Source organism: Lampris incognitus, chromosome 4 (assembly GCF_029633865.1).
Source record: "Lampris incognitus isolate fLamInc1 chromosome 4, fLamInc1.hap2, whole genome shotgun sequence".
Taxonomy (NCBI): Eukaryota; Metazoa; Chordata; class Actinopteri; order Lampriformes; family Lampridae; genus Lampris; species Lampris incognitus.
The window spans coordinates 23,544,747-23,570,972 of record NC_079214.1 but is presented as its reverse complement, the minus strand read 5'-3'; the positions used below and the strand labels follow the sequence as shown (position 1 = coordinate 23,570,972).

The window sequence follows — 26,226 nt, the reverse complement described above, 5'->3', positions numbered from 1 at the left end:
TCCTACAGCCACCCATACTGGAACATTGCTCTACTGTGATACTGACTAGCTGTCCCAAAGAGTTGCCACATCCTCATCACATTGGATGGATAAAATACAGACTTGTTAACGGAGAAAAGTTGCAGAGTTCAACTTTAAAGTTGTGCCAAGATTATGAAAGTATATCTGGTGTCTAACGAGTTTGCTGCACCAATATGATAGGTTGCACGAACCATGCCTTTACAGTCATCCAGCTGGATTACCTGCCCCTTGATATTATGGACCCTTATGATTTACAAATTAAGCACTGGGTAAACAACAATGGACGATACCCTCTTTTCAAATGAGGAAAAACTCCACTGAAAAAAAACATTTCAGGAAAACGACGAGAGAAGAGTCAGGAAGAGCACCAGAGACGGCACACCTCCTCCCAGGACAGATAGACATGCAGTCAGCGCTGAGTGTGCAAAGTAGCCTTGATAGGGAGGTAACAGATTCAGAAACAAAACAATTGACCACGCCACGTAATAACGAAACAATACCAAAAAAAGCGAAAATTGAACTATGGGCCAGCGCTACGTGCAAAAGCAATCATCCCAAACATTGCCACAGGGCCGCACCTTCCAATGCAGTATCGGCCTCTGAACCCTGGAAAACAGAGCTGTTGTGCACACACACACACACACACACACACACACACACACACACACACACAAACACACACAATCACTCACACAGGCAGGTTGAGAGTGCAGTGAGAATGATGTGTATGTGGAACTGACACAAATGTTGAGGAGGTTGTCAGTCGTAAACAATTGACTAAACAAAAGGCATACAAGAGACTCCAGAGAGGCCAGGACCCAGGTCAATGGGAACAGAGGATTTATCGCATGCAGAAGCCTCACCCCCTGTCATCGCCACTTACCCAAGCAGCACAAGCTCGAGTACTGACAAGAGAGAGAGAAGCCAGGCACACCACAGACAGACTCGTATGCTCACAGCAATCATGCAGGCAAAGAGTTTGTTAGAAGTGAATAAAACCTTTTTTTGGGGGGGGGGTCCATCTGCAGCACCTAGTTTTGTCATGCTAACAAGGACCAACAAAAAAACTTTCCCAGGGGGAGGAGATTAAGCTTGAGCATTGAAAAATTAGATCAGAATTTTTGAAGTCTTTTCCTATTTTGTACTCACCATCACGATCATCCATCCTTTTCTTCATACTGGACACACAGCTCCAGCCTTCCATCTACAGTTCAATGCAGTTAAAGAGGGATGAATACACAATCTGTGTTTGGTGCACAAAAGCACTCCATGGTTCAGCCAACGCTAACACGATGCTGTAATGGTTCTATTGAGCGGCCATTTTTACAGTACTTTCCTACCATGCTGCTTCCTACAACACGGCAAGACAAGGCAAATTTATTTGTACAGCACATTTCAGCAACTAGGCATTTCAAAGCGCTTTACATGAAACATAAAAGGCATTAAGACAAAAATGTAAAAGCAACATAAGGTAATAAAAAGATATCTAGAAAAAAAAAACAGCCAACAAGCGATTACCAGCAGGAGACACTCCACTCTAGAGGAAATTTAGCAGTGAAAACAAATGTAATCCCCCCCCTCTTTTTTCTCCCCAATTGTATCCAGCCAATTACCCCACTCTTCCGAGCCTACCGGGCCTGATCTCTGCTCCACCCCCTCTGCCGATCCGGGGAGGTCTGCAGACTACCACATGCCTCCTCCGATACATGTGGAGTCGCCAGCCGCTTCCTTTCACCTGACAGTGAGGAGTTTCACCAGGGGGACGTAGCGCATGGGAGGATCACGCTATTCCCCCCAGTTCCCTGCCAGGGGGGACTTAGCGCATGGGAGGATCACACTATTACCCCCAGTCCCCCCCCCCCCCAAACAGGTGCCCTGACCGACCAGAGGAGGTGCTAGTGCAGCGACCAGGACACATACCCACCTGCAGACACAGCCAATTGTGTCTGTAGGGACGCCCAACCAAGCCAGAGGTGACATGGGGATTCGAACCGCCAATCTCCGTGTTGGTAGGCAATGGAATAGACCGCCATACCACCCGGACGCCCCACAAATGTAAATGTTTAAGATAATCGCTCGAAAATTTCAAATACTAGCCACTATTTTTATAGCCCAATTGGTCTGTAGCTGTCTAATGCTCCGTCAAGGTCAGTGTTTCCTTGACACATTAATGCAGTTCCTGTGTTAAGACGTGCCTCATGGCTGAGGCAGTCATTCAACTGTTTTATAGGGACCTATATTGCAGAAGTACCATGACTCCACTTCAGAATGTTATAGTATGATTTGCTTTCCCTGTCTCCGTTTTTGATTTTTAAGTTAAAGGGGTAGTTGTGCAACAATCCATCAGTCACATGTAGCACTGTCCTTGTTGCTACTTTCTGTATTATTTTGTCTCTCCTCACCAGTGTCTCTTCAAGGGGAACATCAGCGCAAACTGTACAGGCACCTGATGGCTAACTACAACCCACTAGAGAGACCCGTCTTCAATGACTCTCACAGCCTCACCGTCCACTTCAGCTTCAGCCTCATGCAGATTATGGATGTGGTGGGTAAATAATAGCCAGGAACACTCAGAATAATAAGCATTTGGACTACTTGGCAGTGTTACCTATTATTCACTCTTGGTAAGGTAGTTGAAAATGAGCACAGGCAAGTGAGTGCCAATAAACAGCAATGACTTATACTTACTGCTTATTGCTCAGGTAAGAGCAAGTCTTTCTTCATGTTGAGAAATACCCAGTATTTCCTGTTAAATGACACCTTGATTATCTAGTCTGGAAGTAGCTTTCAAATTAGCATATAACATTCATAAAACTCACATGAATGTTTCATAAATTCTTGGTTGCAGTCTTCCTCAGGCTAACTCCAAAATAGCAGTATGACAGTAGCCTCTAAACTCAGAACTGGAGACATGTTATAGTGATCAAAAGGGCAACACTTTCCTGCCCAGCTGTGGTAAAACAACCAGGTATGCTAAGAATGCTAGAAAAACACTTAAACGGACCTGAGACATGTAAGCATCCGATATGGTTTGTGGAACGGTACTGAGCTAGCTGGTCCAACAAAATGTTGAAATACACATTAATGTGGACATTTAGCTCTGCATTTACACTATTTGGCCAGCTGTGCTAAGTCTTCATTGTGGCCAAATTCTCTCATTTTATATCCTTCAAACTTCTTCTCAACCTTCAGACTTGACCCATAGTGTTTCTGAACTGATGCCTGCCTCCTCGGCTAGTTTAACTTTAAGCCAGTGTGTACTTTTGGAGTTTTTCTTCCATGTAAAAAGTTGGATTTTGAAAGTATTGTGTAAATCTACAAAATAACCTCAAGATACAGAAACCTCTAGAAGATTTATAAATTTATCAATATTGGGTGTGTTTTAATAAATCTAAGTAATATAATGCTGCAGATGTACAGTGTATTTCAGTTTCACTTAGCGCCAAGCAAGATTTGACTTTTGTTTCAGCTTGATGTTTACTTCCTGTGCTATAATCTCTCCCCAACAGGATGAAAAAAACCAGGTTTTGACAACCAACATTTGGCTACAGCTGGTAAGAAACTCCCCCTTATTGTACCAACTGCTTGAAGAAGCTCTAAAATCACTGCTGCACCAAGCAATATGTTGGAGATTAGCTGTTTCTGTTTCCATGTTCATTGCAAAAGAAGTTGCATCTATAATTGCATCTCTAAGAGTCAACACATATACAGACAGGGCGCATGTCTGTCAGAAGAGGTTGAACTGAAGAATGAAGAAAACAGGATCCTTTATTTAAACAGATCAGTGGGGGTGAACAGGCTGCGTCAATAATTCAGGATACCCTGCCGTGGGAATAGGAAAGTTAAAAGGGTACGGAAATGAAGTGAAGAGATGGTGGTCAGGAAAATAACAAGGTGTAATTTAACAGCTATGGGAACAGATCAGTGATCAGGGAAATCATCCAGCTCAGTAAAACAGATAATCAACAGACACAAAAAATCAATAAATCAGACGATTCTTCCATAAGTGCAAAAACCTAACTTGCCAGAAAAGCTAGAGACTGATGTGACAGCTGATGATTTAAACTCTCTTACTCAGATGGTGATTATGAACATCTATGTGGCAGTCCTATGCATTAGCCGGATGACTGCTGCCAATTAGTTAAGGTCAATTGAAGAAGCATTCAGTTACAGTCTGTTAGGCAGTTGTCAACCTGTGTCCTGTGGAGACTCAGATGGACCCCTCTCTATGAAAAATGTCAAGATGCAGGGTGTACCCAATGCAAATTCCTTGCACAATAGCTGAGATATCCTTACTGAAATAGCTCCATGAAAACAGCCAATTTCTCTGTTTAATGAATTTTAAAATAAATGATGATTCGCCACTATTTAATTGTGTTGTTGGTGTTGTATGCATTAATAATACCTTGCAATGAAAAGATTATAAAAATAAAATTGCTTGTTATAAAATGTAGTTATAATGATCTATCTCATTTAACAATATATATGTAAATAAATTAGCTTCACATTTTCAATATACACAACCCCCCCCCCCTTCTGGTTGTGATTGTGTGGCCCTGCAGCCATTTTGCTTAGATAACATTTACTGTGAATTCTAACCATTACTGTTATAATTATTAGCGTGTACTCACCTGAAAATTATTGACCTAAGCATAAGACTAAGACCAAAGTCGATGTTTTAACTCTGACTCTAACATCACCACCTAAATAGCAAATCTAACCAACCTCCTTAGCTAGTTTGATATGGCCCCATCGGAAAGTGCAGCCTTCTTACTGCAAGCTTCGTTGTTGTATCTACAAAATGATTTACCTTCCTCGCTTCCACAGAGGCAAAATGCCACTTTCCTCACCATATCACATTATGGTTTGGGGAACTATATGAACACAGATGTTTTATTGCAACCCACCAATAGCGTGACCCCAGTTTCTGCATGGTCAGCAAGCTGTGTCAAGGCTGTTTGGGCTCTTTTAAATCATTTGGATTCACAGTGGTCTCTCTCAATCTTTCAGGGTGCTTCTCCAGACCCTACTAAACTGGCTTCGGTCCACTGATGTAATCTATCTTCTGATAGCATCGAACTAGTTTCTGTCTGTGAGCCAGACACCCAGAGCTCTGAAGTGTAAAATAATAAGATTAAATGTAGATTATCTTTTAACGTATAATTGATAATGTCCATACTGTCTTCAGAAAAAAACAATATAAATTTAATATATTTTTATATATATGTATATATATATTTATATAATAAATAAGATTTATATATATATTTCTTATACATTATATATACACACACATATACAGTGTTATATATGTATGTGTGTGTGTGTTATATATATATATATATATATATATATATATATATCCCTCCCCTTTGGAGCATCCTCAGTTGTCCTACCCTACGTTAAGATATTTGCTCCCATCGTAGAAATTTACCTGCAAACACTCTGTACTCAGAAATAATCACACGAAACAATGACGGCTGATAATAAAAGAAACTGTGTTGTACGATACAAAGACGAGACAAGACAAATAGTATTATATAATAGGAGAACATCTCCCTGTATTCTCACTGGACAAAGGAGTCATCTCCCTTATATTCCCTTTTCCTTAGACAAAGAAATGCTGATTGACTGGTCAACTTGAGCCCACATGTTTTCCCTACACACTGTTTCATAGAGTGGTTAAACATCTGGTCTTCACTAGTTAAGGGGCCGTATAGAATATCAAGGACCTGTGAGTTAACAGAGACCCGGAACCCTCTGAGAGAGCTCCACCATAGGATTTATCTCACAACAGCTCGGTACCACAGGAACAGCGCATTGTAAGAGTCGACAAGAAAAGAAACAGCTGTCCATCCCCCCACCTTCGCCGTTCCTTACTCTTCCCTGGACGATTCACAAGGCCCTGCTTTAACGTAGATGTTACCAACATGGTATAGAGAATCAAAAACACAATAAATGCCAATTTTCCTTCACACGCCACGCAACGACACACTGCCATGACTTCACATTGTGATAAAATCATAATTGCAACACTTTCAGCATACCTTAAGATGGGCTTGGGCTGAGCCAAATGTAAATTCCCTTTTGAAAATGAACAAAAAAAGGAATCCAAGAGGCTGAAGTTGATGATTTGAAGCACAGATGTGTCCAGCTGCGAGACAGAACATCCCCCTTGTTGCCATTTTTTTAAAATGTATTTTTACTGACATTCAGCATCAAACAAACATCTCCATGAGATGTGTTTCAGATACTGTATGTATACATCATACAATCATACATTCATGTTTGTCACAAATCTCAGAATAGTACTTTTCAGAAGAACACACACACGCAATCATAATCATTGATTTGTGAAAATAAAATTAGGCCCATGAGGCGTTACATAGTTACCCCAGTTTTCCCAGTGTGAAGCAAATTGTTCCAATTTATGATTAACAAATGCTGTTATCTTCTCCATTATGTAAATATCCATTGTAATGTCCATCCATGCATTTAAAGTTGGGCTCTCCTGTGATAACCATTTCCTGGTAAGACCTTTTACCAGCCACCAGCAGGATATCCATTAGAAATGTATCTCCTTTCAACCATTTCTGAAGTATATACCCCAAAATTTTATTTTTAATTTGTTTTATTTTATCTTGTGTATATGTTTTTTATTTATTATTCTTTTTAACTTTTAGCTTTACTATAATCTTAATCTTTAATTGATATTTAATTAATTAAATTAATCTTTCCCTCTTGCACCAACATACCAAGACAAATTCCATATATATGTTCCTGTACATGGCAATAAATATGATTCTGAAAATGTATGGTCTTACTCCCGATACGATACGATACAATACGATACGATATACTTTGTCACCATAGGGAAATTTGTCTTGGACTTGAGTGCTGCACATCATATCACTGCCTCCATAGTTGTAATAATGATAAAAATAAAAATAAACAATGTAACCTAACAACACAATCTGTAGCACATCACAACCACAAATTACACGTACAGTGTTGCACATATTACCCAACCAGTGGTAAGAACAGGTGACATATTGCACAGCCCCCCGCATCATATCATAAAATCTATTACACACCTCTTGCATCATGGGGCACTTTACATTTAAAATATCTTGGGCATTGTCTATCTATCTCCGATAGACTTTTATAATGGGCAATCCCAGAAAACATGGTAATGGTTTGCATTTTGGTTTCCACAGTTTCTCCAGCAAACGGGGGGGTTACTGTCATAGTGGGATTTCTGAGAGGGTGTACATAAAATACCTTATCAAGCTTTTCCAACCAAACTCCCTCCATTTCTGTGAGCTGGTACACTTCCATTGATACCTCCACATTGTTGTCCATTCTTCCTCAGATATAATCATCCCTCCTTCCTTCTCCCATTTTGCTTGTGCAGTTGAATGTGTTTTACAATTTGTCAGACCCTTATAGCACATGTGTAGCACTGTAGATGTTGACAGTTGACTAGGACCAGTTCTAGGTTCGTAGGAGCAGTTTATAACTAGCATTAAATGATTGCAGACCACAGACCAGGGAATAAAGTTTGAACTGCCGGCTTATTTTTATATAAAGAATTGTAAACATAGACAGAGAAACATACACAATTACACAATAACACAATGAGAATGGATCAATTCCTTGAGACCTCTTGTTTTATGATTTAACCCTTATTAAACCACTATTTTGAGTTTCAGATATTTTAGTTCTAATTTAGGATCCTTTTAATTCTAGTTTGAAGTTATCTCTTGTTTGAGTTGACAAATTATGTTAATTTGTTTTATGTTCTATTTTGTTCTATTAGGCCTTTAAGTTTCAGTTCTAATTTCCATTAACCTAAGTTACTTAACCAGTAAATCAGAATGCCAAAAGTAACACACAATTGCATTACCCCATGAACAGTATGAATGGGTAATAAACTCAGCGCATACAGCAATTAACAATACAATATCTGATCAACAATCAAAATCAATGTAGGCTATGAGCAATCGTTTTTGGAAAGTCCGTTGTTGGTCCACTGAGTCCAACTGCGTGTTGCAGTAACAAACTGGAAATTTCAGTCCTACCACATCAAGGTGCTCGAATCTGTAGAGTACTGCCCTGAGAAAGAGCTGTCTGCAGCCGCAGACAGACCACGTGGATCCAGCAGGTCTCCTATGGGTGGCTCGCCATCTTGTTTCCAGCTTGGGGTATGAAACACCAAGCGCGATTTTCCCAATCAAAAAAAAACCTGGCCTGCATGTTAACGGGCACATCACACATGCAAAGACATTAGTCTACATATCACTCACTAAAATAATCAAAAGAAAACAACAGAAGTACCGATTGACATAGTCAATCTACCAACCGCTAAAACGTGACGCAGTTTAATCTCCTATGCTAGTGCACGATGCTACTACAGCCTGGCTGCATGTAGCTAGCTGTGACGCAGGTCAATTTTCTGTGCGAATACACCATGCTGCTGCAGCCTAACTGGAAGTAGCTAGTTTATCAATTCGGTTTGCACAAAAGAAAAATACATTCTGAATTCGGCTTACAAAAGAAAAATGTAGCTCCTCAATAATCTTTACACAAAATATGATCTACAACATAAAACTGAGCTACTTATAGCTTTAACTAGCCTACGCACACAGACATTGAAAACGGAAAAGTTTGGCTAGTTAGCAATTGACTAACCAAGTCCTGGATGATACTCGGACACAAGACCAAACCAAGGGTCCGGAGGATGATTAAACCAAACAAAATACTCAATTTGGATAAAGAAAGAACCAATTGTAGCTCACTGCTATTTCAAAGTAGAATCTTTTATCTTCAGCTCCCGTTCTAGTGGCTTCTCTCAAGCGTTTTCCTGGCGTTCTGAAACCTAGCTGGTTTTGGAACTTTCTCCCTCTCGAGCAAGGCAGCTGATTGGCTAATCAGCATTGCACGCGCTGCGTTTTAAGAAATAGCAATCTGAACCAACAATATGAATATGAATTTATTGATACCATGAATTACTTATCTTGTGGCGGACACTAGGGGCTATGCCTCTCACCCAGCAGGACTGTGAGCTGGGGGCGTGGTTTACGTTCCCGGGCTCGCCGGGGCAGGGTTGTTCCTGCTGCAGTTGGTTTTTGGAGTTGAGGAATAAACATCAAACTCGCCTTGGTCCCATGTGTTTTTCCTCATTCCTGCCACAATCTACTGTTTATTATTTATTTGCAAAATTAATAATTATGTTTATTTATTTATTATGATTCAACTGTAATTATGTCTTGGTTATTTTAATCTGGGTTATCTTGACCTGGGTTACGCATGCATGAAATAACCCCACCACCAGTATCTGAATTATATGCTTCTCTAAACAATTCTATAAAACACGCGCTTGCCTCAGTTACATTTTTAACCTTCCTATTAACATAATGCCACATCTGCAGATACTGATAAAAGTCTTGTTTTTCTCTTCAAGCAGTGTTCCTTCTTTCATTACATTGCATTGCATAGAGCTGTTATTCCGTTAGCTGTCCAAACTGTAAATCTAGTATCCAATTGATTAGGTGTAAAATCTGAGACATATGCACACCATTTAACAATTACAACATCTCTCTCTGGTCTATATCCTTTTATAACAGTTTTCCACATTTTAAGAGTCAATTTCACCGATGGATTTATCAATAGTTTTTATGTAACTTTGTAGGTTGTCATCCCCTTGTTGCCATTTCATGGTTGATTTAAATAAGTCGTGACTCGTACACATTACACCTTGGTAAGCCGGGTCCTGTAAAGATTACAGTACATCGTGCTTGGATATTACTTCTCTGATTGATGTGAAATTGTGGATATGTCAGGCTTTAAGACCAATCCGAGGCACAAGCGAGTACATCACAGGTACTTTGTTAGATATCATCAGTATGTGGCTTGCATCCTACTGGGTTTTTTCAACTGTGTACTATAGTTTATATATTCATGGATATTTTTTGTTTTGGCAGAAAGGTTTCCTGCCTCGCAGTGTGTTGAAAATATAATAAGCGGATCATGTTTCTACCCCACAGTACTGGAATGATCATTACCTCAAGTGGAACACATCTGACTATCCAGGTGTGACCAATGTGAGATTTCCCGACCATCTCATTTGGAAACCAGACATTCTTCTCTATAACAGGTTAGCCTTGTTAGATATGTTAACCAGAGCTGAATTTCAAGTGAAAAGCTTGATTTTCAAACCTGTTTCATCATCGGGAGAAAGAGTTTCCCTACATACACAGTAATATGTCACAATATAATATAGCTGTCACATGCAACATATTATCCCATTCATTGCAATGACAAGTAAATTCAATATATGCATATCTGTGCTATTCCAACATTAGATGGGATATCTGGGCATGTTCATATACTCATAAGGTCACCACTGCAAGCTATAATGTCACATTGATAATGGATTGTCCTTTAGATGATTAACTGCAGGGTATCCAGGAGTATCCAAGTACAATATTAGTTAATTACAAGGGTGCATTGATGTATTAATCATTTTCAATTAAAATAAAAAATAATTAAACCAGTATAGAAATATGGAACAATGAGGTTCCATTATATATCTCTTGCAGAAAAGGGCTTAACCACCATAGGTCATCACTGAAAAAAAAAAGAAGAAAGAACCAAAAGCACTCTATTCTCCAAAAGAGTAATGAGAAAAGAAAACATTGTCCTTCCATTTAACATAGCCTTGGTTTTATAGGACATGCACTTGACTGGCCATTGCAACGTGTATTGTTGTTTATTATTTTAAACATTCTTTCAGCTTCACTTCAACCCCCTCGGCATCCAGGGAGTTCATAGAGAGGAAGGGAATCGTGGGTAGCAGGGGAAAATTATGGAAGACCACTGAATAAATCATCTCTGGGGAAATGTGCTGTCTATTGTGCTTAAGAATCCTCATGTATTGCATATATAATCTGGCATAATAATGAGTCAGAGATGGTTTCTTTTTGGGGGGAATGGTATAGCCAGCCTGTGGTTACTATAAATGTGGGTTGAACAATAGTGGTTGATAATATCCGTTTGATTTATCTAGATATTTGAGTTCAATACGGTGTGTTTAAAACCAGCAGCAAATAACGGTATTGTCCACAGTGCAGATGAGAGGTTTGATGCCACTTTTCACACCAACATTTTGGTCAATTCGTCTGGCTCCTGCTCCTACTTACCACCAGGTAAGGTTTTCAAATATTTCTTGTTGGGTGATTAGATAGCAGTCACAGTGCAGGGCCTCCCATTAGCCAAATCTTTGTGTGCTAATACTGCGTTCCATTCAAAGTCCAAGGTCGGAATTTCCCAGTTGGAATATCCACTTTCCGACCTCCGAACGTTACGGGTGCACGACGCCAAACATAAAAAAAAACATGGCTGACAGTGATAAACTGGTGTTTTTATTAGCAAGTATGTAAACAATTGAATTGTCAGTAGTGCAGCCTCCTTGCATATATAAATGAACAGATGAATAACGTTTGTGCAGAGATAACTTGCAGAGATTTACCCGAACCAGCTACTTAATAACATTGTCAACATATTTTGACATCAATTTACATGCAGAACAGGTTTTACTATATGATAGCATATAGGCAAATATACTTTACATTGCCTTAGTTGATGATTTACCATAACCAGCTACTTAATAACATTATGGACATATTTTGACATCAATTTACATGCAGAACATGTTTTACTATGTGACCGCATGTATTATTGTAATTAGATACAGACAAATATACTTTGCCTTTTAATAGATTAAAACTGTGTGCCACCATGAGTGCTGACATTGTTATGTGACGTCAGACAACTGCTTCTCCATGAAGTCGGGATAGATGGATTTGCCCCGAGTTTACACATAGGAACTCTGATTTTGAATGGTGTTCCATAGTACTTTTTCTAGTAGGAGGCCGGAAAATCTCGATTTCCAAGTTGTTTGGAACGCAGCATAAGAGCAGTTTTGTAAAGGCAGTTACACTGCTGATGTCAGCCCTTAGCATGTCTTTGTAGTCCAAAAAGGCTATTTGAATCCTAATACCCTTAAGTCTCATGTGTAACTGTGCTGTTGTCATATTCCTAAAACATATATTAACCTTAGATGTGTTACCTCTGGTTTGGTTGGGAGTCCCTACAGACACAATTGGCCGTGGCTGCAGATGAGAAGCCGGATGTGGGTATGTGTCCTGGTACCTGCACTAGCGCCTCCTCTGGTCGGTCGGGGAGCCTGTTCAGGCAGGAGGGGGGAACTAGGGGGAATAGTGTGATCCTCCCATGCACTACGTCCCCCTGGCGAAACTCCACACTGTCAGGTGAAAAGAAACAGCTGGCGACTCTACGTGTATCAGAGGAGGCATGTGGTAGTCTGCAGCCCTCCCCGGATCAGCAGAGGGGGTGGAGCAGCGACCTGGATGGCTCGGAGAGTGGGATGATTGGCATTGTTTGTGTGTATTAACATGAACACTGAGTCTACTTAATTGATTTTTTTTTTTTTGTGACTGAATTTGGTGAAACCCAAGAAATATTCCGTCCTCCTGTCGTTGAGAGTTGGACTGAAATTGACAATGGATCCTCAGGAAATGATAAGCTTGTGAACAGGTCAATTGAATTCAGTCCATTCTTACTCAGTCCACCTCAGAAATGTACGCAAATCAGTTATCTCGACTGTTTTATGAGGAGCGTGTTGTTCTTTTAATGCCATGCTGATGTGCTCTTTAAGAGTTTGTGAAACTATTTTGTGACAGAGCAGCTATAGCAATCTGCAAACATCTGGAGCTTCAAATGTGTGGCTCAATACCTACCTCAGCTTTTCCTGCGCTCTGTCAGTGCCCGGAGACTTAAATTGTGAAGCAGTTTCCTCCAAGCCCCTACTGACCCACTACAGCCAAGCTGTGCAGTTGTGAAAGATCCCATCAAACCCATCAACCTACACACAGGCACGTGCACGTGCACATACACATACACAAGCACACATGAATGCACATTTAACAAAAAGGCCTTTCCTGTCTCAGACAGTAATTGCAGTGCTACTTGGCAAGTGCCTCTTCCCTCTTTTTCCCCTTACTGTGCAGGCGCATGAGCCGGCTGTGCCTCAGCATCCCAATCAATATGGGAGTAAATAGCTCCATCACTGGATTTCCTCAGGATTGATTGCCCGTGTCACAAACAAATTGCTACTTAACCTTCCTCCAAATGAACCGTCATTGAATCCTATTGTAAGAAAAAGACAGTCACTGCCACCACTGCACACAACTGAACCATGAAGCCAGAGTGGAAGCTAGACTTGTCTTAGTTAATGATTATAATAGGGTGCAATAACCCCAGATTGGCATTTAGTCAAAAACTTAAATTTCCTGATATCTGTGTTTGCTAGTGAGTCTCAATTGACTTAAATGGGAGTCTCTTTCCCTGTCTACTTTCCTATCCGCTCCCTTCAAAGGTTTATTGTCTTTGGAGCTTAGTAAGATGGGTCTTTGCGCACTACCAACCCCTCAGATCTTTCTTAAATATGGCTGGATATTACACCAGGCATGTTTTCCCTCAGGGATTACTGACCACCTTCATCTGAATGGGATATTGAATTCGTTGTTGGGATGGATGGCGCTTTGACTTCATATCCTCTCAATATCTCTGCAGCTGTTTTTCACTGTTGTTATGTTTTCAGTCTCCCTCGCCGCTTCTTTTTTTTCCAGGTGTGACTGAACACACACTATATCAAGCCTTTGATATGGCTCGGTCCATTTATCTCTCAGTCTATATTTCTCTCTCTTTCTGTCTCTCTCTCGAACAGCTTTATACTATGTCCATGCCAGAGAGACCTTCTCGAAATTGAAAACCTGTCTGCTCCCATGCTAAGTCCTCTTTTCATGTTCCCTCACATCTAAAGGGATCTTCAAGAGTACCTGCTACATTGATGTGCGCTGGTTCCCATTTGATGTGCAGCGATGTGACCTGAAGTTTGGCTCCTGGACATATGCTGGCTGGTCTCTGGACTTGCAAATGGTGGAGGCTGATACTACTGGCTACACCGCTAATGGCGAGTGGGACCTTGTGGGTAAGAGGGCATGATCTCTCAAGAACCGGAGAATTTTTAGGCACAAATGTGTATCGCAGATGCAGTTGAAATAACTTGAGAGGAATATGAAAACACATTACAGAGAGTTAGCATTTGGATATTTTGAGAAGTTTGACATTTAAAGATTTAATGTCTCATAATGCATATACTTTTAAATGTCATTCAAACCCGTAGAAAGCCTCTGGAGGCAAACAAGTTTGCATTATGTACAGAAGAGCGGATTGCTCCTGCTCTTACTGTTGTGAGATAAGAGCATAATATTTGAATTTTACAATCAGGGCAAGGCTCTAATAACAATTTTTAACTGACAATAAAGATATATGTCTCACAGATAAAATTTCCTTGTGTTTTTCTTTTAAGAAGATTTTGTGTTGGCCTCATTGGTCAACACAAGTCTCTTTACTTGCCAGTCTTTATTATTGCTCTTACTTACAATGCTACTTCCTTGCATGAGTAAATTGTGACACTGCTATATCACTTTTCCATTACTCGAACAAAATTGGAGCTTGCAGGGTGTCTGGGCGGCGTAGAGCTGTATTCTGTTGCCTATCAACACGGTGATTGCCGGTTCGAATCCCCGTGTTACCTTCGGCTTGGTCAGGCGTCCCTACAGACACAATTGGCCTTGTCTGTGGGTGGGAAGCCGGATGTGGGTATGTGTTCTGGTCGCTGCACTAGCGCCTCCTCTGGTTGGTCGGGGCGCCTGTTCTGGGGGGAGGGGAAACTGGGGGGAAGAGCATGATCTTCCCACGCGCTACACCCCCCTGGCAAAACTCCTCACTGTCAGGAGAAAAGAAGCAGCTGGCGACTCCACATGTATTGGAGGAGGCATGTGGTATTCTGCAGCCCTCCCCAGATCGGCAGAGGGGATGGAGCAGTGACTGGGACGGCTCGGAAGAGTGGGGTAATTGGCCAAGTACAATTTGGGAGAAAAATTGGGGGAAAGCCAAATATATATATATATATAAAATGAAACAATTAACAGTGTGTGTCTGCCCTGTGATGGCCTGGCGGTCTGTCCAGGGTGTCTCCCCGCCTGCCGCTCAGTGACTGCTGGAATAGGCTCCAGCTTCCCTTTGACCCTGAGAGCAGGATAAGCGGTTTGGATAATGGATGGATGGAAAATAAATAAATTGGAGATTGTATCCTTCTAACCTTCCAAAACCTAAATTGTGTTAAGAAAAAAGCACAACTCGACTCTGTGCTTTCTTTGACTGATCAACTTGTGTACGTACATCCTGAGAGAGTAAACTTTACTGCCATGTTACATTTAGCCTGTTTCAGTGTTTGCTTGTGTCAACTGAAAGAAGTAGAACACTAAATTGGAAGGAAAATTATTCAGGGGATGGTGATAATCATAACCTTAGGTTGAATATCTTCAAGTTGATATTTTGAGGGACGATAACCAAAATAATTTCATTTTTGATACCTGGAAAATACCTGAAAAAGTAATGTTGTTAAGTAATATGTTACTATTTTGATCTCTGTTTTACAGTCTGCTACTGACAGAACCAAGAGATCCCAACATTCGACCAAGTCATCTGTCGATAACAAAGTCATCATAATATAAACACGACAGTTTACCCAACCCCCCCCCCCTGCGTTTTTCACCCCAAATGCATCCAGCCAATTACCCCACTGTCCCAGTCGCTGCTCCACCCCCTCTGTCGATCCGGGGAGGGCTGCAGACTACCACGTGCCTCCGCAGATAGATGTGGAGTCACCAGCCGCTTCTTTTCATCTGACAGTAAAGAGTTTTGCTGGGGGGACGTTGCGCATAGGAGGATCACGCTATTTCCCCCAGTTCCCCCTCCCCCCTGAACAAGCGCCCCAACTGACCAGAGGAGGGGCTGGTGCAGCGACCAGTACACATACACACATCCGGCTTCCCAACTGCAGACACGGCCAATTGTGTCTGTAGGGACACGCGACCTAGCTGGAGGTAACACGGGGATTCGAACCGACGATCCCCATGTTGGTAGGCAACGGAATAGACCACTACTACGCTCCCGGACGCCCCCGAAAAATCCATTTTTAAGTCAAAACAATCAAGCTTTTTAACTATGAAATGCTAACTTTGGGGAGAATTTCCCCCTGTACTTACTTGACTTCTATACATACTTCTTGACCAGAGAATACGTATTCATGAAAATCAAGTAAGATCCGACCACTTCAGTTTATTTTTCTCACCATATCTTGAACTTTTGTTCTGATTATCTCAGAGGTACTAGGGAAGAGGAATGAGCGCTTCTATGAGTGCTGTGAGGAGCCTTATCCAGACGTGACCTTCACAGTGGTGATGCGTAGGCGGACCCTCTACTACGGCCTCAACCTGCTCATCCCTTGCGTCCTCATCTCTACCCTGGCCCTGCTGGTCTTTCTGCTTCCTGCAGACTCCGGGGAAAAGATCTCACTGGGTGAGACTGCCCGATCTTGTCCTGTTTTCCTTCCAGATGCACATACCAATTCAAACGCAAAATGAAATTCAACAAGCAGTGGTCAAAACGGGGGGAAAGGGGGGAGGAAAAAAAACACCGAGAATGTTGTTGAAGGATGTTAATCTCAGCACTGTGTTTATTGTCAACTTGTATTCATTTTTTTCATATAAGTATTGCAGGAAAATGCAGCGATGACTCTTACTGTACTGTTCGGTCCACCTGCATGTCTTCCAGCTGTTATTCTGGTACAGTGTTGTGAGTCCGACACAGACCAACAAACATTTTCAGCTTGCCTGCCTTAGGTCATAAATGTGTTTTTGTTAACTGTCTTTTTCTTGCCTTGGTGGCCTGCAGCACAAAGTCAACACAGGTCCAACTCATACTTCATCATTACATACCCTGCTCTGTGCAGATAACTCCTAGTGCTCCCTCCTGTTGCATTGCATATGCCGTTGTATTGACAAATAACATTATCTATGAACAACAGCACATCGCGATAGCCACTCATTTGCCTTTGGAGAAGGACCCAGTACGTGGCCCGTAGTGGTGGGCTTATACGTATAGTGGCAACAGTCAACATGTAAAGCACTCTCTCATATCTGTTTTCAGTGATTTTGCAGAATCAGCCAGGATATATTGTAAACCTACTGCATGCTCACTGTTATTTCTAAAAGATGAGCGAAAAACACCTTTTTGAGGCTGGTTGCATGATAGAAGTTTGGCCTGGCTTTCATTGCAACATGTATGTTGATGAGGTGCATAGCCCCCTGTGGCGTGAAGTGGTTATTGCTGGCATCTCTTGAGCATGGCAGCCCCCTCCTCATCAGGGAGCTGCTTGAGAAATGTAATGTGGACGGTCCAGCAGTTTTCAGCACACCTCTGCATTGTAGCTCATAGACAAAGGAGTTGTTCACATTGTCTTTCTGTTTTATCTCTGATCACTGTTCCTCCACCGGTAATCCTCCATACTTCTCACCTCTTCGTCAGAAATAAGCTATGGTTTTCTCTTGTTGGTCAGTGCCTGAAGACACTCACGCACTGCTTTGAATTTTAAAACTCATGATCTCTTTCCACAGCATTTGAACTGCTTATTAGTTTCCTGTTGGTCTGCCAACGGCTTGAAAAGTGTCAATGGTTTTCTTGGCACAGAATCGCTTCAGGTTTACAATAAATCCTTGTCAGAAACAATTTGTGGTAAACATCTTCTGGCATTGATAGTTAAAAGGGACCTCTTGATTTGTTTGTTGCTCCATGTTGCTGCCAGTACTTTTTATATGTCTACCAAGAATGATTTGGTGTGCTGTGACATTTATTTTTTGATCGTGACTCTGATTGACTTCCATTACTTTACCTTATCAGTACTGAGATTGCATCTTAGCATGTTGTGTTTGTTCTATGGCTCATGCATCTATTTGCAAAATAGATTTATTCAAAGAGAATTTGGGTCAAAGAAATTAGATTTTGACTTAATCTCTCAAAACTCTGTGCAACCCTAGGCATACTGTTTTGCATGTTCTCATTCATGTGGGTAATTAGGCATTCCATGAAAACTATAGTATGGCATTGAGTCAGCTCATGTGTGGCTTTGTGAAGTCAGCTGATAATTAACACAAAGAGACTGAATTACCATTCACTAGACCGGGGGGGGGGGGGGGGGGGACTATTCAGTCCTATTTCAGTGCTCACAGATGACTCAAACGCCTGCTTTCCTTCATGCTGTATAAATCATAGGATTTCTTGCTTTGCTGAAGAGATTACCTGTCAGGGTGGGAGGTGAGTTAATGCAGCCATGTCATTCTAAAGATTAGATGCCTGCAACGCAGCTGGTCTCATTAATTAACCAAACAGTGGTAAAGAGCCAGATGTGTGTGTGTGTGTGTGTGTGTGTGTGTGTGTGTGTGTGTGTGTGTGTGTGTGTGTGTGTGTGTGTGTGTGTGTGTGTGTGTGTGTGTGTGTGTGTGTGTGTGTGTGTGTGTGTTTATGTGTGTATGTGTGTGTGGGATGGGATGGGGCATCTCTTTTGATGTCTGGATGGCTTATAGGGGCATGGAGAAAAGGAAATGCTTGACTTCTAGTGAAGTGTAGGATGCTGTCTATGCTGTAATGCAGGTCTTAATGAAAGGGCCGCTGAGTGTAGAAAGAAATTAAGTAGCGCCATTTCTTCCCCCATAAACTACTGCCGAACTACCCTTGAGCGAGGCACGTCAATAACTGTGGCTGCACAGTGGAGACTCCCGGGTGTGAGCGTGTAGCTGAGTGAATGTGAAGCAGGGCGTTGCTGGAAAAGAGCACGTGTGCTCAGCCAAGTCTCCCTGTGGATAGATAAAGGTTAAAAAACAACATGTCATGTCACACCGATTATGCTAAGGGTGTGCATCATTCACTGCACACATCAACGAGGAATGATAAGCCTGTTTAAAGTGTGTGTACACATACAGATTTACAGACCTATATGAAGTCAATAAATCAAACCACCCACCCTTTGCCGTCATCGTACAGCTGTCAAAAACTATTTATGCATGCTCAATAATCCAGGCAAGAAAATCAAAAGCTGTCAAAAAACGTGATAAATGCACATTGGGAAATGTCTTTTTTGACAGCGTTTATTCACAGCTTTAATTCCAATAGAACAGAACTGTCATGGGTGATGTGTGATAGCTCTTCACTATACAAGTAAAAAAAAGTGGGTTTTTTTTTTCATTCAAATTTTTCAATATCATCCATCCATCCATTATCCAAGCCACCTATCCTGATCCGGGTCATGGGGTGCTGGTTCCTGTCCCCATAGTTATTGGGCGGCAGGCTGGGAGACACCCTGGACTGGTCACTAGTCCATCACAGGGCTGACACATTCACACACATTCACACCTAGGGACAATTTAATATGGCCGATTTACCTGATCTACATGTCTTTGGACTGTGGGAGGAAACCGGAGCCCCCGCAGGAAACCCACGCAGACACGGGGAGAACATGCAAACTCCACACAGAGGACAACCTGGGATGACCCCCAAGGTTGGACAACCCTGGGGTTCAAACCCAGGACCTTCTTGCTGTGAGGCGACCACGCTAACCACTGCGCCAGCGTGCCACCAGTTTTCAATATCATTCATTGGGAAATATGAGTCACCGATTATGCAGTTTGAGAAAGATTTCAACATTTGAGACAATTCCCCGGATGGTACCACTTAAGGCATATGAAAAGTTGGGACATGTACCTCTGCGGAGCCTCTGTCTTTGGAGAGAAGAGACAGCAGTTAGTGTCATATTAATGCAAAGTAAAATGTAAGGAGGGATGTGCAGCGTTCCCAAAGGAGCGTCAGCGTAGAGAGTTAAGTGAATACTGCCTCCCGGTGTTCTCTTAAAACACCAGGCCTCTTGACAGTCCCTAGCCAGGGGGCTCAGCAATGTCAGCTCATCAACGAAAAACGTCTGCTCTCAAGTCAATTGCAAAATCTCTTTTCTTCTGCTTGAGCATTTTCAGACGGTGAACGGAGCCACTCCAGTAGATCGTTACCTTTGTTACCTTAATTCCACAATTCTGCATGGGAGATTTCAACCCCAGTGTGTAGCTCCCCTTTGTGGCAGACTAGCAAAACAATTGTGGAGCTAAAGCAAAATTCTTATTTTAAAAAAAAGCGTCATAACGTATGAGTTGAAATAGGGATGCAAATTTATAGAGAGGTGCATTTCTCCCCCAATTACTTGGCCAATTACCATATTTTCCGAGCCGTCCCGGTTGCTGCTCCACCTCCTCTGCTGAGCCGGGGGGCCTGCCTCCTCCAATACGTGTGGAGTCGCCCGCCGCTTCTTTTCACCTGACAGTGAATACTTACGTCAGGGGGACGTAGCGCGTGGTAGGATCACGCTATTTCCCCCAAGTCCCCCCTCGACCAGAGGAGGCGCTAGTGCAGCTACCAGGAGACACACTTCCATCGGCTTCCCACCCGCAGACACGGCCAGTTGTGGCTTTAAGGACGCCCAAGCCGGGGGTAAGACGGGGATCGAACCAGCGATACCCGTTGGTAGGCAACGGAATAGACCGCTGCGTTACCCGGACGCCTAAGAGGTGCAAAATTAACAATAAAAAAACCCAATTCAAAGCAATTTGAGAAACGTGGAACAGTGATTCAGCTGAATGACATACAGTGCATACTTACACATTCATGCATTAAAGAGGAGAAAAGACAAGTACATTCATTATTTTATTTTATTTACTAAGAGTAATGATTTTTAAGGGTGGCCAAGAAGAATATATTTTATCATTCTAAAATAACTATTGTAAAAAAAATGTTGATACTCCACACAGGATCACTAGTGTAACGTACATGGATAAGTAGTGTAACCTGTTCTTTTCTTGCCCGGTGCGGGATTCAATACGAATGTATTGCACCACAAGGCGACCTCACTAACCGCTCGGCTAAAGGGTCAGACCCGTTAGCTAGGGACTAACGTGTCTTATTAGTAGTTTACAGTAGACACGGTGGCCCTTAACGGGTCGGACCCTTTAGTCGACTGGTTAATGTTGTCACTTGCGGTGTGGGGACCACGGGTTCGCGTACTGGTATGTGGCGTCCCAAACTACCCCCCCGAATTCGCTACGCTATTAAGCACCCATTCCAAGAGAGTGTGATTTGGAAATAGTGCCTGGTATTCTGTTGAAGGGGAAGTGACTACCCGGGTCTTTGTCTCCCACAGGGATAACAGTCCTGCTCTCCCTGACTGTATTCATGCTGCTAGTAGCTGAGATTATGCCAGCCACCTCTGACTCGGTACCTTTAATAGGTAAGTCTGGCTATTAAAAAAAATATATGTAAGAATGTTTATACAGGGGTCCATCTTTATTAAGGAGGACACGTTTGAAATATTCTGCAGTAATTTTCACAAGATGTATCAGGGGCCACTCATTTATATAAACATGCAACTAAGCCAGCATCTGGACTGCATCATTGCCATATTTGGCACACAAGATTTAGAGACAATAGTGTACTGTATATTTACTGAGTAGACTGTTTAAGGACATTATGCTAGTGACACATTGACTGTTATAATACCAGGACATCCTTTTTAAATAGTTTGTGTGATGCATTGCTGAGTTTTATTCTTTTACTTTCCGTGTGATTGTAACTACTGTCATGTACTGAATGGTGTACTGTACCTTTAAAAGGAACTATGTGATAGAGCTAGGTAATCAGGGGAATACAATTTATGTAACACACATCCACGTTTGAGACGTCAGTAAAAGAGTTGGATTTCAAAACAGGTGTCATTCCGAAAAACCTAATTAAAGAATTAAGGTAAAGGAAGAAGTTACAAAATATAACATTGGCGACGAGAATTGGGAAAGCACAAGTAAGCGAACGTACTTTCAACATGGATAAAGTGAGTATTCCGATGTTTGAGTGCTTCAAAGATCTAGCTGCATTAGGCCCAAGATGGACAAGATGGCTGACTTCGTTCGAACTTCTTGCCGATGGGAAGGGACTTACCGTCAACGATGATACACCAGCTGCAACTATGCAGCGCAGGAGAGCATTGCAATTGCATCATGGTACATGATATTTTTTCCACCTCGCCTAATGCCGGAAATGCAGCCGATTGCAGTGCAAGCTTTGAATGCTTATTTTGTACTGCGAGTTAATATAACTTTTGCGCGGCAGTCACTTCATACACTTAAACAGAAACAAGGAGGGCCAGTACAACAATTTGCAACTAGACTCAGGCAAGCGGTTAGAGAATGCATTTAATGCTGATGCCAACAATCAAGGAGGAGCAGATGTCAGCGCCATCGGGGGAAGAGGTTGCAAAGACGGAATGAAAACGTGAATCGCATAGGGCAAAAACACAACAAAACAAAATTCAAAAGACTGCAATACCCACACAGAAGTAAGTCAGAACAACGTTGTTACAGATGTGGAAATGCAGATCACTTTGGCAAAGATCCAAAATGCCCAGCTAGAGGTCAGAAGTGCCATAAATGTGATGATAATGATAATTTCTCTAGGACCAAGAATATAGGGGAACAAATAGTCAAAAATGTGCAAGAGCAATCAGATTATGCTTTTGTGATGAGTGATAACACACTGCAAAATAGACTGGATGTTTGCCTGGGTGGAGTAACCTTAAAGATGCTCGTAGACTCTGGTGCAACCTGCAGTATAATTGATGAGAAAACCAGGGGGAAACTGAAGTCAGAACACATGCGATTCTTATGTCCTAGGGGCAGAGAGAAAAATTTATGCTTATACATGTAGCCAGCCATTAACAACAAAAGGAGCGTTCAAATGTGAAACAAAGATCAGAGATTCCACTGAATACGCTGAGTTCATTGTCATCGAAGGAGATGTTGAGCCACTATTGGGAAATGATACAGCAGTAAAGCTGGGAGTATAGAGAATTGGCACAAACGTTGCAGCAGTTGTAGATCTGAAACAGTCATTACAGGTACAGTACCCGGATGTGTTCCAGGGTGTGGGAAAACTAAAAACCAAGCAAATCAGTCTTTACATCAATCCTGACATTCAGCCAGTAGCGCAGCCCTTAAGGCGAATACTGTTTAATCTGAGGGGACCTGTAGAGAAAAAAAATAAAAGAACTGTTAGACATGGACATCATTGAAACAGTGACTGGACCTACACCATGGGTTAATCCTGTGGTAATCATGCCAAAAGGCAACTCCGAAATTAGACTTTGTCTTGATATGCGGCAAGCAAGTCATGCTATTGTCAGGGAACGATACCCCATACCTACAGTAGATGAAATCCTGCAAGGCATGAATGGGTCCATGGTGTTCAGCAAACTGGATCTTAAGTGGGGTTACCACCAACTGGAGTTGACACCATCATCAAGCCAGATCACAACATTTGCTGTCCACAACAGAGTCTATAGATACAAACGGTTGATGTTTGGAGTGTCTTCAGCCAGCGAGCAATGTCAACATGAAGTAGCCTCTGCACTGGCTGGAATAGAAGGAGTTGAAACATTTCAGACAATACAATTATTCATGCACCAGACCAAAAGACACATGACCAACGGCTACATGCTGTCGTGAAACGTCTGCAGGAGTGTGGACTTACCTTGAATCATGCAAAATGTGAATTCAGTGTGGATCGCTTGATCTTCATGGGAATTTTGCTGACAGCCAGTATCAGCAAGTCTGAGATGGACCAGGTGCTGAGTGAGAAAGAGCAGAAAGTCGGTGCACTTGGCTTAATGCTTGAGAGCTGCAATGATCGACTTGGTGAGCTTCAGGATCAGTTGGCTTTAAAGACAAAGGAGTGTGAACAACTCGCAGCTGACCTAAAACAGCAGCACACCATCAAGGATGATGAGAAGAGAGAGTTCACTGAGTTCACTCAATTATAATGTGGTTCGCAAGACGAAGGAAAAACTGCACTCCCTGGAGAAAGAAAACCAAAGCTGTAAATTAGAGCTTAAAAGTCAAAAGGAGGAATTTAAAAAGATGAGAAATTGACTTCTAAAGAGCAAGGAGAGGAGTCTGAAGGCAACAGAGGAGAGGCTGTCAACAGAAAGCACCAGAAAGTATCAGAATTTAAAAAGAAATAGTTTAGGCGATATGTCACGGTGTACAGAGGAATTACATACAACAGAACAGGCAAAAGCCCAGCAGAACTCTTGTTCAACAGGAAAATGAGAGGCAAGTTACCGAAAATCACGTCTGCACACATGGATTTGGATGTATGTGATAAAGATGCAGAACAGAAAGGGAAATACAAGCTGTATGCTGATGAGCAGTGAAAAGCAGAATATTCAGATGTGGATGTTGGAGATCACATCCTGGTGAGACAAGAGAAGGTGGATGAGTTCAGTACAACTTTTGGCAAGATGCCACATAAAGTAGTCAGTAAAAATGGAAAAAAAGTAACCATTGACTCACCTACCGAAGCTCAGTACAGCAGAAACAACCTGTGTGAAGAAGTACATCACAAAGGGAACAGGAGACCAACACAAGCTGAACGTAGCAGACCTTTAACACATCCTCTAAGGCCTCTGCGGCAGAGGAACCCACCTGCAAGAATGTAGGACTATGCCCTTACTCAAGTCAAATGTTTTGATTGTAGAAAATTTGAAGTAGAAGAAGATTCGGGAGATTATTATTTTGGTTGTATTTGTAATTGGAAATTTTACTCAGTTGAGAAAATTTGGTTATAAGATAAGAGTTTATATCCAAGTAAAAGGGAGATGTCATGTACTGAATGGTGTACTGTACCTTTAAGAGGAACTATGTGATAGAGATAGGTAACCAGGGTAAGACAATTTATGTAACGCACATCCACAGTTGAGACGTCAGTAAGAGTTGGATTTCCAAACAGGTGTCTGTGATTTGATTCCGAAAAACCTAATTAAATGAATTAAGGTAAAGGAAGAAGTTACAAAATATAATATCTTTAGTTTATTCATTTTTCTCTCCATCCTAACTACCATTGCCCTTTTAATCATTCTTCCAGCTGAGTACTTTGCCACCACAATGGTAATTGTTGGTCTCTCAGTAATCGCAACAGTTCTGGTCTTACAATACCACCACCATGACCCCAATGGAGGCAAAATGCCAAAATGGGTAAGTGTAGTTTTATCATGAACCATTTTTAGTGGTAACAGTACAATCTTATTAACACAAATTTCTTAATTTCTCTCTGGTCATGTTCAAAAAAGTCGAAAACTTGACATTTCATAGTTAATGAACAGGTAAGAGTATTGATTTTATTGTGCACAGTTTATTCAGTTTCTTGTAATATCTGTATAAAACAAACACCAAGGTTGCAAAGGTGAGAAAAAATAGCTGTGCTTTGTTTTAAATGTTCCCTTCAAGTCCAACTCGGTATTATTAAAGTCGCAAGATGATAAGAGCCTTGTTAACCAATTCTTGTTCTCAAAGACACGGATCATTCTCCTCAACTGGTGTGCCTGGTTCCTGCGCATGAAGCGCCCGGGCGAGGAGCGTGTACGTTCAGCCTGCCACAACAAGGGCCCACGGAGCAGTTTGACCAGCATAGACCTTAATGCTAGCACCTCGGTCTCTCAATCCACCAATGGCAACATGCTCTACATTGGCTTTCGTGGCCCCGAGAACATGCACTACTCCACTGCTGCTACTTCCCCCGACTCAGGAGTCCTCTGTGGACGGCTTGTTGGCCGAGCGGGTGAGGATGAGGTGCTTCTCCCCACAGGCCAGAGCTCCTCAGTTGGCACCATTGAACCAGAATTATCGAAAATACTGGATGAGGTTCGTTACATTGCCAAGCGATTCCGTGACCAAGATGAGGAGGAGTCACTGTGCAACGAGTGGAAGTTTGCTGCATCTGTCATTGACCGCCTTTGCCTTATGGCATTCTCGCTCTTCACCATCCTCTGCACCATTGGAATCCTTATGTCTGCGCCTAACTTTGTAGAGGCCATTTCCAAAGACTTCTTTGCTTAAGAAATCTCAGTAGGCATTTGCTGATAAAGCCGAGGTAACAGTCAAATCACAGATTCACCATTTAAAACTGACACTATATGTATTTATTTCCATTCAATTGAACACTTCTAAGTGTGTTTGTGTGACTTGGACAGTACCAAATGTTTAACCATGTAACCAAACAAAGTTAAATCATCAGGACTTGTTGCAAATTTTTTTTAACTGAGGCTTAAATTGTGTTGTCAGCATAACCAGC

The 26,226-nt window shown here is 41.9% G+C and overlaps 1 protein-coding gene across 1 annotated transcript in view; it reads left to right on the top strand.

Annotated features, from left to right (window-relative positions):
• chrna7a (cholinergic receptor, nicotinic, alpha 7a (neuronal)) overlaps positions 1-26,017 on the top strand; it is a 33,559-nt gene extending 7,542 nt beyond the window's left edge. The window contains exons 3-11 of the mRNA XM_056279304.1: positions 2,427-2,566; positions 3,531-3,575; positions 10,068-10,177; positions 11,149-11,228; positions 13,928-14,095; positions 16,339-16,533; positions 21,251-21,337; positions 25,021-25,130; positions 25,449-26,017. Of these exons, the coding sequence (XP_056135279.1) occupies positions 2,427-2,566; positions 3,531-3,575; positions 10,068-10,177; positions 11,149-11,228; positions 13,928-14,095; positions 16,339-16,533; positions 21,251-21,337; positions 25,021-25,130; positions 25,449-25,991 (1,478 nt within the window). The 3' untranslated portion in view covers positions 25,992-26,017. The remainder of the gene's footprint in view (positions 1-2,426; positions 2,567-3,530; positions 3,576-10,067; positions 10,178-11,148; positions 11,229-13,927; positions 14,096-16,338; positions 16,534-21,250; positions 21,338-25,020; positions 25,131-25,448) is intronic.
• The last annotated feature ends 209 nt before the right edge of the window (positions 26,018-26,226 follow it).